The sequence below is a fragment of the Balaenoptera physalus genome, assembly GCF_965194825.1.
Source record: "Balaenoptera physalus genome assembly, chromosome: 10".
NCBI lineage: Eukaryota > Metazoa > Chordata > Mammalia > Artiodactyla > Balaenopteridae > Balaenoptera > Balaenoptera physalus.
Window position 1 is genome coordinate 68,131,218 of NC_138889.1, and position 17,471 is coordinate 68,148,688.

Genomic DNA, 17,471 nt, shown 5'->3' on the forward strand with positions numbered 1-17,471 from the left:
CGGCACCACCCCGTCCCTCCTGTCCTTTCAACACACATGTACATCGGATGCCTGCTGTGTGCCAGGCACTTTCTTGGCCCTGGGACTGGGGATGAACAGAACAAACAGGGTCTCTGTCACACTGAAAACTCATATTCTAGGGGAGAACACTGTGGAGACTCCTGAATTTTCATGGCTGCTCTGTCACCTTTTTCAGACCTCTGCTCAAATGTCACCTCCTCAGAGAGGCCTTCCCTGATTACCCATTCTACAATAGCCACACACTTGTCCTCATTCTCCATCATAAAATTACTATATGACATTGCCATATGTAGTCATGTGTTTTTCTGTCTTGCCTTCTAGAATGTAAATTCAGCATTATATCCCTGGGGCCTAGAATAGACCCTGGCACATAGTGGGCACTCAATACTTCTTGAATAGATGAATAGTACCTAGATTGAATAGAAAACTCTAGGGATGGGACCCAGACATCAGTAATTAAAAAAAATTTTTTTATAGCTCCCTAGGTGATTCTGACGTGGAGCCAGGGTTGAGAACCATTGCTCTAGATGGTGTCTTAGGTCCCTGGGTACCTCCGCTGGGTGGTGTCACTGGTACAGGGAGAGGGCTGCATCTTGCTGCTCTTGTTGGATGCTGATGCAGACAAGAGTTAAGGCTTAAGATTCATTTTGTGGGGACTTGATTCCTTGGACTGGCTGTCCCCAGACACACCTGTGTGCTCTTGTCAGCTCTCGGGAGAGCCTTGCTAGTCTTCACGCCTTCACCTTGCTAGAGTCTTCACGCCTTCACCTTGCCTTCTTCATTGCCAGCAGCTCTTGTAGTTCTTGCCTTTCTGATCAAGGAAAGCACAGCTGGAAATGAAGGGAATGAATGTGGTTGTCAGGGTGACAACCTCGAGGAGAGGGAGGCCAGGAGGAATTTTGTAAGAGCTCTGTGGGGAAAGATGTCTTGATGGAGGACCTGCTTTGGAGGACTAGCCTGATTTGGTGTGGTTAATGTCAGAGCTGCCATGTGGATATAGAAAGTGATTCTAAGGTATATTGTTTCATTTGTATTTCTCTTGGTCCACAGGAAAAGCAAAAATTTCTGGGACAAAATTATTATAAAGAGGGACCTGAAGGAAATGATATTCGGAAGACAAATGTTGCTCAGATCCGGATGGCGTTCCGATATGAGACCTTATGCAATGAGCTCAGCTTCCTGTCTGACGCCATGAAATCAGAAGAGATCACAGCCCTGACCAAGTAGTCGAGTACTGGACATGCATTTTAACTTTCTGGTTTAATTTCAAATCTGCTGTGATTAACAGTGTTCAAGATACCAAACTATCCTCCAAGGAGAGGATACCTGTGAAGAACTTTCAAACTAGTGATTTTTGGTTGCACTGTTCACTTTAAGGTCTAACATGCCCACTTCTGTTAATAGTTTTGAGTAATAGATGGTGAATCCTCCTTGGGGATCTGGGAGCTGGACACTTGTCTGTACTCATTCCTAATTTTCCAAATGTTTCTCTTGAAAGTGCTAATGCTTGCATTGTTGGGGCCAGGATCTTACATGGTCCAATGCCCACTGTGCATATATGAGGGCTGTGTGGTTTTCTGCCACGGTCCTCTCTGTAGGCCCTGCAGACTAGTTGGTATTTGTTTATTTCAGCCTCTGATGGGCTGGCTGCCTTAAAATCTATTTCAAAGCTCCCTTTCATAAAGGAGCTACTTTGAGAGAATTAGAAAACTTCCTTTGTTGCTTTTTTTTTTTTTAATGAGTTTTAAAAACTTTTATTTAGCCTTCCTCCCTTTCTATTTAGGAAACCAAATATTCACATCACAACCATCACTCCTATTTTGGGTCTTGGTTTCCTCATCTGAAAGGTGAGAGTTTGCACTAGATGAGTGGTTTTCAAGTGGTGTTCTGTGAGTTCTCCTCCTGGACCACTTCAAGGCAGGGGTGGGCAGGGGGGAGTGAGGTTCTGGGGTGCTGCTTTTACTTCTTCAAGGTGACTCTGCTTTCATCAGTTTTACATTGGGACTTCTGTGTATTTACATTTGAACTAAGGACTTTGAAAAGCACAGGACTAGATGACCTCTGTTCCTTTTGGCTTTAATATTCTATGATTGTAGCCCAATTATCATTTTACTTATGAAGAGTTAGGGCCACAGAAGCAAAGTTTGCTTAAGGTCACACAGCTCTAATAAGTAATAGGACTAGAACTAGGTTTCCCTAATCCTAATCCAGTCCTTTCCCCACTATTCCATCAGACCTCACAAATTTAGATTTTTTTTGTCACTGTAACCTGGTGCATTTTTTTTTTCCCCCAAGGTGAAAGAACACCTTTACCTAATATGCAGACTTCTTCAGAAGATGTAAGTGGTCCCTGGGGCCAAGTAGGAAGCATTTTTAAAGACTAGTCTGAATTTAAGCTTTACCAATGTATTCTTCATGTGTTACTAGTGCCTGGTACATAGTAGGTGCTCAATAAATGTATATTAAATAAATGAATGAATTTCCTCTTTTGGCAACTTTTTAGGATGTGTGCTTCTGGTACTCACCAAGCTGCTCAAGGACCTTCCTGTCTATCTCTGTGGGCAAATGCAGACTACAGGAAGCCCTTCTGAATTATTACAGTTAGAAGAAACCTATTTTTGCCTGTGAAAATGCTTACCTGACTTTAGATTGTCTTGTCCTGTTACTTTATAATGCTTATCACCTCCACTGGTCAACTTAGTACACGACAATAAATGTAGTCTTTTTACTAGGCAGACATGTGCTATCTTACAGCTAATCATGAAATTGAATGAAAACCGAGTATTTGTGTTAGGCATTCACTATTTTTTGAAAAGTCATTTGTACACTTTTGCCCTAACATAGCAAGTATTGTACAGTTTTTCATTGTCATTTTATCTGTATCAAGTATTTGTTTTTATTATTAAATAAAGTCTGTTAGGACTGTGGCTCAATAGTTTTAAACTATTTAAGGCATATCTTTAAGTTTTTAAGAAAGATGGGCATCATGAAAAGCTATCAATAATAACTACTAATTTATCTTTTTACTAAGGTTCAGATATGGATGACATTCACTAGGAAAACTCAGAAATTTTGAACTGAAGCTTGCAAAGTAAGCTTTACAAAGCAAAACCCAGAAGGTAAAACTTTGCTTTTTTTCTCTAACTTCTGCTGTTAACAGTTCATGCCAAAGTCTCACATGGTCATTTCCTTTTCCTTGGATATAACTTCAGTCTGTTCAGCCAACACCTGTTGGATTTTACCTGTCCTGCAAACTTTTCAGATACCTTTTTCTATAGCACTGTGCACTGTTATTACATCATTGTACCTAATTGGCCTTTTTGGGTGGATCTCTACTTTCTTTTGTGATCACAGTTGGACTCAAAACCAATTGTATACTAGCCCACATTTCTAAAAGAATGGTTTCTGAGGCATGTTATCCCTTGCTTACTCTAAAAGGCTCAAGTTCACGTTATATGTTACTTCAAACTGCATTGTTGAAATGATCAATATTATTGTTCTTTGCCTCATAAAAACCAATCAAGCTCCTGGGCTGGTATTTACCAAGGCCTGTCCTGGGCCTTTACTTTCTCTTACCTTGGATAAAGCTGAGTTGAAAGCATATCCCTGTGGCTTTCTCTTTACTTGTTTGGGTGCTGTGTTGGTGAAACAATATTGACCTTTCTCTGGGTTTGCAGATACAACTGAAGGTGATATGTTGGTAATATACCTAGGTATTCTCTACCTGAACTACGACTGTTACAAAGAACAAGTATAGAGGGGGTGGAGTCAAGATGGTGGCAGGGGAGGACGCGGAGCTCATGTCTCCCCACAACTAGGGTGCCCGCCGGACACTGGTAGGGGACCTCGACGCCTAAGGAGACGGGAAGAACCCCCAAGCGACCGGGTAGGACGAGGGGGCAGTGAGGGGGAAGGAGAAGCGGAGGCTGGACAGGACCAATGCACCTGAGGGGTAGTTGGGAGAGGGGAGGGGTTTCCACGCCTGGAGGGACCCTCGGGGCTTGGAGGATCAAGAGGCTGGGCCAGAGCTCCTGTGGTGGGAGCTCCGAGTCCAAACCACTGGACTGACAGAATATTCCCAGACCCCAGGGAATATTCATCGGAGTGAGGTCCTCATTTCGGCACCAAGACCCAGCTCTACCCAACAGCCTACAAACTCCAGTGCTGGAAGCCGCAGGCAAAACAACCAGTAAAACAGGAACACAATCCCAGCCATCCAAAAAAAAAAAAAGAAAGAAAATGAGACAACAAAAAAATATATTACAGATGAAGGAGCAAGGTGAAAACCTACAAGACCAAATAAATGAAGAGGAAATAGGCAATCTACCTGAAAAAAAATTCAGAGATATGATAGTAAAGATGATCCAGAATCTCAGAAACAGAATGGAGGCATGGGTTGAGAAAATATAAGAAATGTTTAACAAAGATCTACAAGAACCAAAGAACAAATGAACAGCGATGAACAACAAAATAACTGAAATGAAAAATAGACTAGAAGGAATCAATAACAGAATAACTGAGGGAGAAGAACGAATAAGTGAGCTGGAAGACAGAATGGTGGAAATAACTGCCAAGGAGCAGAATAAAGAAAAAAGAATGAAAAGAATTGAAGGCAATCTCAGAGACCTCTCGGACAACACTAAATGCACAAACATTTGAAGTATAGGGGGTCCCAGAAGAAGAGAAGGGTCTGAGAAAATATTTGAAGAGATTATAGTGGAAAACTTCCCTAACATGGGAAAGGAAATAGTCATCCAAGTCCAGGAAGTGCAGAGAGTCCCATACAGGATAAACCCTAGGAGAAACACACCAAGACACATATTAATCAAACTTTCAAAAATTAAATTCATGAAATAAAAAATTTGAAAAAAAATTAAATTCATGAAAAAATATTAAGAGCAGCAAGGGAAAAACAAAAAATAACATACAAAGGAATCCCCATAAGGTTATCAGCTGTTTTTTCAGCAGAAACACTGCAGGCCAAAAGGGAGTGGAAGGATATACTTAAAGTGATGAAAGAGAAACACCTACAACCAAGATTAATCTACCCAGCAAGGATCTCATTCAGATTCGATGGAGAAATCAAAAGCTTTTTCAGACAAGCAAAAGCTAAGAGAATTCAGCACCACCAAACCAGCTTTACAACAAATGCTAAAGGAACTTCTCCTGGCGGGAAACTCAAGAGAAGAAAAAAACCCACAAAAACAAACCCAAAACAATTAAAATGGTAATAGGAATATACATCTCGATAATAACCTTGAATGCAAATGGATTAAATGCCCCAACCAAAAGACAGACTGGCTGAATGGATACAAAAACAAGACCCATATATATGCTGTCTACAAGAGACCCACTTCAGACCTAGGGATACATACAGACTGAAAGTGAAGGGATGGAAAAAGATATTCCATGCAAGTGGAAATCAAAAGAAAGCTGGAGTAGCAATACTTGTATCAGGTAAAATAGACTTTAAAATAAAGACTGTTACAAGAGATAAGGACACTACATAATGATCAAGGGATCAATCCAAGGAAAATATATAACAATTATAAATATTTATGCACCCAACACAGGAGTACCTCAATACATAAGGCAAATGCTAAAACAACCATAAAAGGGGAAATCGACAGTAACACAATAACAGTAGGGGACTTTAACACCCCACTTATACCAATGGACAGATTGTCCAAACAGAAAATAAATAAGGAAACACAAGCTTTAAATGACACAATAGACCAGATAGATTTAAGTGATATTTATAGGATATTCCACCTGCAAGTGGCAGAATACACTTTCTACTCAAGTGCACATGGAACATTCTCCAGGGTAGATCACACCTTGGGCCACAAATCAAGCCTCGGAAAATTTAAGAAAATTGAAATCGTATCCAGCATCTTTTCTGACCACAGTGCTATGAGACAGACTGGAAATCAATTACAGGAAAAAAACTGTAAAAAACACAAATACATGGATGCTAAACAGTGCACTACTAAATAACGAAGAGATCACTGAAGAAATCAAAGAAGAAATTAAAAACTACATAGAAACAGATGACAATGAAAACACTAGGACCCAAAACCTATGGGATGCAGCAAAAGCAGTTCTAAGAGGGAAGTTTATAGCAATTCAATCTCACCTCAAGAAACAAGAAAAATCTCAAACAATCTAACCCTACACTTAAAACAACTAGAGAAAGAAGAACAAAGAAAACCCAAAGTCAGTAGAAGGAAAGAAATCATAAAGATCAGAGCAGAAATAAATGAAATAGAAATAAAACAATAGCAAAGACCAATAAAACTAAAAGTTGTTTCTTTGAGAAGATAAACAAAACGGATAAACCTTTAGCCAGACTCATCAAGAAAAAGAGAGGATGCAAATCAGTAAAATCAGAAATGAAAAAGGAGAAACCACAACTGACACAACAGAAATACAAAGGATTATAAGAGACTACTACAAACAACTATGTGCCAATAAAATGGACAACCTCAAAGAAATGGACAAATTCATGGAAAGGTACAATTTTCCAAGACTGAACCAGGAAGAATTAGAAAATATAAACAGACCTATCACAAGTAATGAAATTGAAACTGTAATTAAAAATCTTCCAACAAACAAAAGTCTAGGATCAGATGGCTTCACAGGCGAATTCTACCAAACATTTAGAGAAGAGCTAACACCAACCCTTCTCAAACTCTTCCAAAAAATTGCAGAGGGAGGAACATTCCCAAATTCGTTCTATGAAGCCACCATCACCCTGATACCAAAACCAGACAAAGATACAACAAAAAAAGAAAATTACAGACCAATATCACTGATGAATATAGGTGCAAAAATCTTCAACAAAATACTAGGAAACAGAATCCAACAACACATTAAAAGGATCATACACCCTGATCAACTGGGATTCATTCCAGGGATGCAAGGATTCTTCAATATATGCAAATCAATCAATGTGATACACCACATTAACAAATTAAGTAATAAAAACCATATGATCATCTCAATAGGTACAGAAAAAGCTTTTGACAAAATTCAACACACATTTATGATAAAAACTCTCCAGAAAATGGGCATAGAGGGAACCTACCTCAACATAATAAAGGCCATATATGACAAACCCACAGCAAGCATCATACTCAATGGTGAAAAACAAAGCATTTCCACTAAGATCAGGAATAAGACAAGGATGTCCACTCTTGCCACTCTTATTCAACATAGTTTTGGAAGTCCTAGCCATGGCAATCAGAGAAGAAAAGGAAATAAAAGGAATACAAATTGGAAAAGAAGAAGTAAAACTGTCACTGTTTGCAGATGACATGATACTATACATAGAAAATGCTAAAGATGCCACCAGAAAACTACTTGAAATAATCACTGAATTTGGTAAGGTTGCAGGATACGAAATTAATGCACAGAAATCTCTGGCATTCCTATACAGTAACAACGAAAAATCAGAAAGAGAAATGAAGGAAACAATCCCGTTTACCATTGCAACAAAAAGAATAAAATACCTAGGAATAAACCTGCCTAAGGAGGCGAAAGACTTGTACTCAGAAAACTATAAAACACTGATGAAAGAAATCAAAGATGACATAAATAGATGGAGAAATATACCATGTTCTTGGATTGGAAGAATCAATATTGTGAAAATGACTATACTACCAAAGCAATCTACCGATTTGATGCAATTCCTATCAAACTACCAATGGCATTCTTCACAGAATTAGAACAAAAAATTTTACAATTTGTGTGGAAACACAAAAGACCCCGAATAGCCAAAGCACCCTTCCGAAAGAAAAACAGAGCTGGATGAATCAGGTACCTGACTTCAAACTATACTACAAAGCTACAGTAATGAAGGCAGTGTGGTACTGGCACAAAAACAGAAATATAGATCAATGGTTCAGGATAGAAAGCCCAGAGATAAACCCATGCACATAATGGTCACCTAATCTATGACAAAGGAGGCAAGAACATACAATGGAGAAAAGACAGCCTCTTCAATAAGTGGTGCTGGGAAAACTGGACAGCTACATGTAAAAGAATGAAATTAGAACACTCCCTAACACCATAGCCAAAAATAAACTCAAAATGGATTAAAGACCTAAATGTAAGACTGGACACTATAAAATTCTTAGAGGAAAACAGGAAAATCACTCTTTGACATAAACCACAGCAAGATCTTTTTTGACCCACCTCCTAGAGTAGTAATGAAAATAAAAACAAAAATAAACAAATGGGACCTAGTGAAACTTAAAAGCTTTTGCACAGCAAAGGAAACCATAAACAAGACAAAAGACAACCCTCAGAATGGGAGAAAATATTTGCCAATGAAGCAATGGACAAAGGATTAATCTCCAAAATGTACAAACAGCTCATGGAGCTCAATATCAAAAAACAAACAACCCAATTAAAAAATGGGCAGAAGACCTAAATAGACATTTCACCAAAGAAGACATACAGATGGCCAAGAGGCACGTGAAAAGATGCTCAACATCACTAATTATTGGAGAAATGCAAATCAAAACTACAAGGAGGTATCACCTCACACCAGTCAGAATGGCCATCATCAAAAATTCTACAAACAATAAATGCTGGAGAGGGTGTAGAGAAAAGGGAACCCATTTGCACTGTTGGTGGGAATGTAAATTGATACAGCCACTATGGAGAACAGTATGGAGGTTCCTTAAAAAACTAAAAATAGAGTTACCATATGACCCAGCAATCCCACTCCTGGGCATATACCCAGAGAAAACCGTAATTCAAAAGGACACACGTATCCCAATGTTCACTGCAGCTCTCTTTACAATAGCCAGGACATGGAAACAACCTAAATGTCCAACGATAGATGAATGGATAAAGAAGATGTGGTACATATATACAATGGAATATTAGTCATAAAAAGAAATGAAACTGGGTCATTTGTAGAGATGTGGATGGACCTAGAGTCTGTCATACAGAGTGAAGTAAGCTAAAAAGAGAAAAATATCGTATATTAACGCATATATGTGGAATCTAGAAAAATGGTACAGATGAACTTACTTATTTGTAGGACAGGAATAGAGATATAGATGTAGAGAACAGACCTGTGGACACAGTGGGGACAGGGAGGGTGGGACGAATAGGGAGATTAGGTTTGATATAAGTACACCACTGTGTGTAAAATAGATAGTGGGAACCTGCTGTATAGCACAGGGAGCTCAGCTTGGTACTCTGTGATGACCTAGACCCAGGGAGGGCAAAGTGGGGAGGGAGGTCCAAGAGGGAGAGGATATAGGTTTAAATATTGCTGATTCACTTCACTGTAGAGCAGAAACTAACACAACATTGTAAAGCAATTTTGCTCCAATAAAAAAAATTAAAAAGAATTTTAAAAAAAATCTCAAAAAAAAAGTATAACTGCAATAAAAGGAACACATAGTTCCTTGAAAATTTTTATACCTTCAACCTCTAAAGGAATATCTTATTAGAAAGATAGAGGATGCCAGAGTTAGACTATAAACAGCTGCAAGATTATCAAAATATATCTCTGAGGGGGCTTTTATGTCCTTGATACCAAAATGTGTACTTCTCCATGACAATATACATTAATTATTAACTGCTACTCCTTCTTATAAATGGCTTTCCACTTCTCAGCACTAAGATTCTAGCCTGCTTCTCTAATTACATTCTTTTATCTTAGAAATGATCTTATAAGGTAAACATCAAAACCACCATATGGTATTTTATCAATTATTTTTACTATTCAGTAGGGTAACAAAAGACCATGAAAACAAATGAAAGTCTGTTGCTGTTTATATTATATTGTCATTGTGTTGCCCATTTTAAATGTGGGTGGGTGAATAGCTGATTTCCCTAATCTCCAAGTAGTTTTCTTATTCCTAGACAGACAAAGCAAGCTGGACTTAGTGAAGAAAAAAACCAGTGAAAAGTGCAAAAATTCTTTGGACTACCTTTTAATGAATCCAACTTTCCAGTGATAAAAATCACTGAACCAAAATATATTTTCAAGCAGCCTTATTACCCATATGTATATTAGGTATAAGGAAATTGAGTCTAATTTGAAATGAGTTTTAAAACATAGCACAAAAACATTACAATCCCCCAGAGCACAATACAAAATAGTCCTCTAAGGAATATAAACACAGTATATAAGAATGTGAAACTACATGATAAGAAAAAAAAAAATCTCTTCAATTAGCTAAAATTTACTTGCTAAAGATTATTTATTGCACAGTATGTCAGTTTGCCCTAAGAATAAAACAGATACTATTATTTTCAACTTCTAAATTCAGTACATAGTCAAATCCACTTTCTCAAACTAAAGTTCTAGAGTATTATGAGTAAACCCTTTGTTATTGGGTTAAGATAGGGAAACTTTATAACTTATAAAACAAATTTCTTAAGAGTTCATGAAACCACTTCATAAATCCTAGAAGGCACACATATTTCCTATCATAGTAAGTGCATTTAAGTACTTCATATTTAAAAAAGACAAGCTGTACAGAATACAAAAAGTATACATTTCATCCATTAAACAAATTTATAACTTCTACGATTAGCTATTACAGTAGAACCTACCTAACATTCACATCTGAAGAATTATCACCCAGTTTAATGGAGTGAGCAAAAAACTGTGCTCATTTATTTGATAAGGCTAGTAAAAACATTTAATTTCACAGTAGATCAGTTAGTGTCTTGGAGCTCATATTGGAAAATAAAAGGTTTGGGCAATATCAAGTCACTGGGCTCACTGTTAAGTAATTCCTTGAAAGGTGAAGGATTCTGGGGGATAAAAACATTGGCTATACCTGGAAAGATCCAAAAATCAGTAAAGCCACTTTGTTCATTTTCAGAAACATTCTTAAATTGGGCAATCTGAATGAGACTCAGAAGATCTAATCCATAAAGACAATTTAAAATCTTAGAGCTGGAAAACACCTCAGAGGATTCTCTGTCTCAAGGTTTTCACAATAGGTTCCATGGAGTACTAAGAATCCATGGAGGGGATTCAGAGCTCTGGATTTTGACTTGAATTTAATTCTTTTGAAAAAAAATTTTAGAAACAAGTCCCATCATACAACTGTATTACTCATCAAATTCCAATATACTGGTAATCACCAGTGCATTAATACATGTTTTCATTGGTTGACTTCATAAATATTTAGTTATTATGGTATATAAAGTTTATATAAGGAAATTTATAATGATAAAATGACATTTAGTGGGGTAGGGTGTGTGTGTTCATGCATGTGCAGCACGTGTGTGTAAGGGTTCTGAGTAAGATTTTTACTTGAAAAAAAAAGTTCTATTGCTGAAATAAAGTGTGAAAACCACAGATAAAGTCTGTTTCTAAAGTAAGAACCTACAAACCAGAGGAAGGGGCTTTCTCTAGGTCACACAGCCATGAGGTGCACTGCCAGGTTGATAGGCTACAGCCCCCAGTACTCTACTTGCATAAGCATCCATAGCAAGTGTTTAGCTATTTGGTACTGAGCTGCCCCCATCATGAATGTCAACCAATTAGTTATCCGTATTTTTGGGGTAAAATCAAGCTACCTTTTGTCAGACATTTTTCCTAAAAATGAATTACTTAATTTGCATGCCTATTAAAGTCCCTAGTATCCAAAAACTCTCCTGTCAATAAGCAGCAACTTAAATTGTATACTTTGGTACTTCAGAAAATAGTAACATTTGCAATTTACCAATAATAAATCAGAAAAGTTACATGGAATGTTAAAATACTTTTTAAAGACATCAGGCCCTAGTTTATTATATGCTGAAATGTTAGTGTTTGCATAAAATAAAAAATTTTACTTTATAAGCAAAATTTTTAAAAAATGGTTCAAATGCCACTGAACATAACTATACTCTTTCAGGGTATTTCAAATAAAATGCAGTGAAACAGTAAGAAAGTCAAATTAATCTCCTAACTTTCAGAGGTGTTTTAGGTACATTTGGTTAAAAGGCTACGCCCTATTTTCTTCTCTCTTAATCTAAGAAATTTGAAGACTTTGGGACCTCAGAAAGATGCCTTCAAATTAAGAAAATAAAAGCACCATAAACCAATACTGAATGAGTTATCATAATTTGAACATAAAATTTAGGGTCTGTGATGAAGAAATATTTCCATCTGAAACGGCAAGATGCATACGTATTATCAAAAGCTATTTAGAACTGTTTCCCAGCTGTGGGAAAGCATTTCCAGAATAGCCAAGAAGATTCTCCAGCAGAAATCCATTACAAGGCAAAGTCCTGCCCAAATTTATAGTCCTCATCCAAATTATACAGCATGCGGTGGGGGGGAGAAGACTTTTAAGTGAAAAACATGTAGTTCCAAAACACTTAAAGTTACGAAATAATTGTGGATTATTTCAAGTAAAAACTATAAAAGGAGCAATAGTTAACCACAAGGGGGCATACATACTCCTTAGATTCCAGCAGTAAGACTAATTTAAGTAGTAACATGCACTTTGATGTATTCTACATTTTCAGTCATTTAAGATTTTCTCTCAGATGGCTACAGCTTTTTAACATTCAAGGTTTATTTTAAACCTAACTAAATAGATTCCAGAATACTCTTGCCCTGAAAAATAATAGTATTTCAGAAGCCCCTGGAAATGTTGCTGTTACCTCAGCAAAGGATTCAAGAGCAATTAGTCCTAATATATATTAGAACAGATAAACAATAGGAAAATATGGTCTAAAACAGTAGCAAATTTTAGTTTACCATAAATGGAAGACATGGAAAGTTTATCAAAAGAAATGGACAAATTGTCAGAATAGCGAAAATAAGAGGGTGGGGAAAATTGATTTCTCTGTGTCTGTCCTACAACATCCCCACATTCTTCCGCCATGACCAAAGTGTTTGTAGCCCACATTAGCAACAGAACACTTCACCCCAAGGTCATGGCCTATGGGGCTGGCCTGCCTCATCAGCCATGTTAAGGATATAGTTAGCCATATCATCTTCAGTGGGTGCATCTGACACCACCCAAGATTCATTTGCTCCAGTCATCTGTAGGCGGCAAATTGGGCAATTCCTGTGTCGATCACTCCTATTAGAGAAGTCAAATAAAGAACAGTTTTTCTTTTTCTGTTTAAAAAATGGATCTGAAACAATACATGTACATGTTGTTTTAAAAGTAAACAGCATAAAAGTATATAGTGAAAAATACATCTCTTCCTCCTATCCCAGTCTTTAATTATTATCCCCAGAGGCAACCACTGTTACCAGTTTCTTATACATTCTTCTAGAGATAGACCAGGCATGACCAGGCTTGTGTGTATCTATACATCACTGCTCTTTTTACAAGTATCAGCACATGTTAGAGCTGTCTATTCAAAATAAACATACACTGTTTGGATAGGCCATACTTCATTTAACTTATCTCCCATAGAAGGACATTTAGGTTTTTTCCTATCTTTTGCTGCTATAAACAATGGAATGGAAGCATTCAAGGTTTAAAATAATAAATGAACTTTACATGCAGAATAATTTTGGGGGGAGGAAAGAGTTTATATATAATCACTTAAATAAGATTATGTTTTCCAAAGGGATTTCTTTGTCTTGTCAAACATTATTTTGGAAATTTCAAAAATAACATATTTGAGCCAGAAACATGTCATAGAGGGAAAATATTTTTCACTTCATCTCTAAGTGAAGTCTGAGACCAAAGTTAATTAAATTATATCAATTGCTCCTTGGCTTTTGTGCAAAAATTTAGAAATCTGTTCCAAAAACTCAATGTGAAAGTAGAGCTGGCATATATAATTCAGATTCATTTCTGGTTCCTCAGAGGTATTTTTCAAGATAATTGTGTGCTTTTCTGTGCACAAAAGTCACAATTTTAAAACAGTCAATTTCTGTTTCTGGCCAATAGGGACCAGATTTATCTTCCCACTTGAAACAACTAAAACACTGGACAAAATACATGAAATAATGGTTTTCAACACTAAGCATAAGATGACAAAAGATTATAACCCTGGAGAGATAGGAAGCAACAGAAGGTGAGCCCTATAATTGCCCAGCTTACTGCCCTTGAGAGTTTCCAGGCTACAGAGCAAGCAGGGGAGACTGAGATGGAGCCCGGTAGACTCCCTGAGTTGACAAGTCAGAGCTGAGGACCTCGGGAAGCCAAGGCAGCTAGAGTTCATAGGGTGGAGTATTGCAAAGGAGAAAACTACACAAAGGGAGAATCCCAGAGTCTACTGAAGGTCCCTGTAGATATATCCAGTAGAGTAATGATCAGTGTGTGCATGTGAGGAAACTACTCGAGGCTGAGGAATCACCCAAAAGGATTTGAAGGAACAGTAACCAAAGCTCACACAGGGCCTGGGACATTGCCTGTTCCCACCAGCCAGAGTGGAAAACCTCATAATTCATGGAGCATTGGGTAGAGTACTCTGAAGTCTTGCCTCATTAGCGGGGCATAATTAGCTTCTAAACTAAACGTCGTTCTGGTCCTGCCTAACAAACCATAAAAGCAAGACTCAAAAGGATCAAACTGTTTCCAAGTAACTATATTCCAGAACAAAGCTCAAGAATATTTATACGTATACAAAAATATCCAGTACCCCAAAAGGTAAAAAAATCACGTCTGGCACCCAGTTAAGAACTACCAGTCATACAAAGAAGTATAAAAATACAACCGAAAATGAAGAGGAAAAATCCATCAAAAGTAATCCAGAACTCACAACAGATATTAGAATTAGCAGCAAGAAAATGAAAGGTTATGATAACTATATTCCATATATTAAAAAAGTAGAGGAAAGACAAACATATTAAGCAGAGATTGGAAGATATTAAAAATTTAAACTTCTGGATGAAAACTAAGATATCTGAAGAAAAAAATACACTGGGTGGGATTAATGGCAAGTTAGACATTGCAGGAAAAAAAGATTAGTGAATTTGAAAAGATATAGCAATATTAACTATCCAAAATGAAATACAGAGAAAATGACTCAAAAAAGAAAGAAAACAGCATCAGTGAACTGTGGGACAACCTAAAGTGGTCTAGTGTACATGAGTAACTGGAGTCTCAAAAGGAGAGGGGACAAAAGAAAACAGAAAAAAATATTTGAGAAAATACTGGCTGAAAAATTTCCAAAACTGATGATACTATAAACCTACAAATCCAAGGAGCTCAATGAACCCTAAGTGCAAGGAACATGAAGAAAACTAACGCACATCAATCAAATTGCTCAAAATCACTGATAAAGGGAGAAAACCTTAAAAGCAGCCAGAGAAAAAAAGGCACATTACCTACAGAGGAAAAAAGATGAGGATGAGAGCAGATTTCTCATAGGAAATGATGTAAGCAAGAAAGGGGGAAGCAACGTCATTAAAGTACTGAGAGAAAAAATATTATCAGTCTAGAATTCTATATCCAGAAAAAATATCTTTCAAAAGTGTTTTTCAGACACTTGATAAAATCCTATGGAATCTACAAAAAAGCTATCAGAGCTAATAAATAAATCAGTAAGGTTGCAGGATAGATTGATACACAAAATCTGTTTATTGCTAGTACATAGAAATACAATAATCAGAAACTGAAATTTAAAAATACCATTTAAAGTAGCATAAAAATTATAAAATACTTAGGGATCAATCTGTCAAGGATATGCAACACTGGAAACTACAAATATTGATGACAGAAATTAAAGAAGACCTAAATAAATGGAGAAATATACTGTGATGTGGGTTGGAAGACAATATTGTTTAGAAGTTAACACTCTCAGAATTATTTAATGCAATCCCAATCAAAATTCTTAGTGTTTTTGTAGAAATTGACAAGTTGATTATAAAATTCACACTGAAATGCAAAAGATCTAGAAAAGCCAAAACAACTTTGAAAAAGAACAAAGTTGGAGGATTAACACTCCCTGATTTTAAGACTTACAAAGCTACACTAACCTATGTAGTGTGGTACTGGTGTGAAATAGACAATAGGTCAATGGAACAGAATAGAGTCCAGAAATAGACTCACCTGTGCTTTAACAACTGATTTTTAACAAAGGTGAAGAGGCAATTTAGTGAAGAAAAGGCAGTCTTTTCAACCAATTGTGCTGGAGCAACTGGAAAGCCATGTAAGCGTAAAATAAAATTTTTTTGATCCACACGTCACAGCGTATACAAAAATTAACTCAAAATAGATCATAGACCAAAATGTAAAACCTAAAAACTATAAATCTTTTGGAAGAAAAAATGGAAGAAAACCTTTGTGACCTTGGGTTACACAAAGATTTCTTAGATATGACAGTAAAAAATCATTATCCATTAATCACAAACTGAGAAATTGGACTTCAACAAAATTAAAAACATCTACTCTTTGAAAGACATTCTTAAGAGAATGAAAAGATAAATCACAGAGTGGGAGAAAATATTTAAAAATCATATATCTGATAAAGGACATGTATCCATAATACATAAAGAACACTCAAAACTTAATACAAAACAACCCAATAAAGAAATGGGCAAAAGATCTGAATGAATACTTCACCAAAGATGAAATACATACGATGGAAAATTAGCATAAGAAAAGATGCACAGCATCATCAGTCAGGAGGGAAAGGCAAACTAAAACCACAGTGAGATACCACTACACATCTATTAGAATGGCTACAATTAAAAGGACTGACAAATACCAAGTACTGGCAAGGTTGTGTGGCAAGTGGAGCTCTCATGCACTGCTGGTGGGAGTGTAAAATGGCACAGCCACTTCTGAAAACAGTGGGCAGTTTCTTAAAAAGTTAAACATATACCTACCATATGATCTAGCCATTCCACTTCTAGTTATTTTTCCAAGAAAAAACCAAAATGTATGTCCATAAAAGCAGTTGTCCACAAATGTATATTTAAAGTATATAGAAAGGCAGCTTTATTTGTAATAGCCAAAAATTGAAAAGAACCTAATGTCCATCAACGGGTGAATGGATAATAAATAAGCTGTGGTATATCCATACAATGAATACTACTCAGTAATAAAAAGGAAGGAGCTACTGATACATAATACAACATAAGTAAATCTTGAAATAATTATAATGAATGAAAAAAGCCAGACAAAAAAAGAGTACATACTGTATGATTCCATTTATAAAAATTATAGAAAACCCAAATGATTTTATAGTGATTGAAAGCATATTAGTGGTTGTCTGGGGACTAGGAGAAGGGGTGGGGGGAAGAAGACCTTACAGTGGGCCTGAGGTAACTTCTGGGAGTGACAGATTTGTTCATTACCTAGATTGTGATGATGTATTTTATGGGTATATACATATATCAAAATATATCAAATTGTACTTTAAATATATGTAGTTATAATTGATATATTGTATGTCAATTATAAATTCTCCTAAACGCTTGATTCTTATTTTGTAAAATAATGAGCTTGACTAGTTGTTCTCTAAAGTTCTCTCCAGGTCCAATATTCAATATTCAAGGATTCATATTA

At 36.5% G+C, this 17,471-nt stretch overlaps 2 protein-coding genes across 10 annotated transcripts in view; one reads left to right on the forward strand and one right to left on the reverse strand.

Moving 5' to 3' along the window:
* AMPD3 (adenosine monophosphate deaminase 3) overlaps positions 1 to 2,948 on the forward strand; it is a 42,565-nt gene extending 39,617 nt beyond the window's left edge. For all 6 annotated transcript variants that reach the window (XM_082478121.1, XM_082478120.1, XM_082478119.1 and 3 more), the window contains exon 15: positions 1,072 to 2,948. In XM_082478121.1, coding sequence (XP_082334247.1) covers positions 1,072 to 1,248 — 177 coding nt within the window. In that variant the 3' untranslated portion in view covers positions 1,249 to 2,948. The remainder of the gene's footprint in view (positions 1 to 1,071) is intronic.
* Positions 5 to 17,471, reverse strand: part of RNF141 (ring finger protein 141) — a 57,974-nt gene continuing 40,507 nt past the window's right edge. For 3 of the 4 annotated variants that reach the window (XM_082478151.1, XM_082478147.1, XM_082478148.1), the window contains exon 6: positions 9,962 to 13,079. In XM_082478151.1, the coding sequence (XP_082334277.1) occupies positions 12,929 to 13,079 (151 nt within the window). In that variant the 3' untranslated portion in view covers positions 9,962 to 12,928. Of the gene's footprint in view, positions 833 to 9,961; positions 13,080 to 17,471 lie in introns of those variants that run through there. The other variant, XM_082478149.1, reaches the window with a different exon arrangement.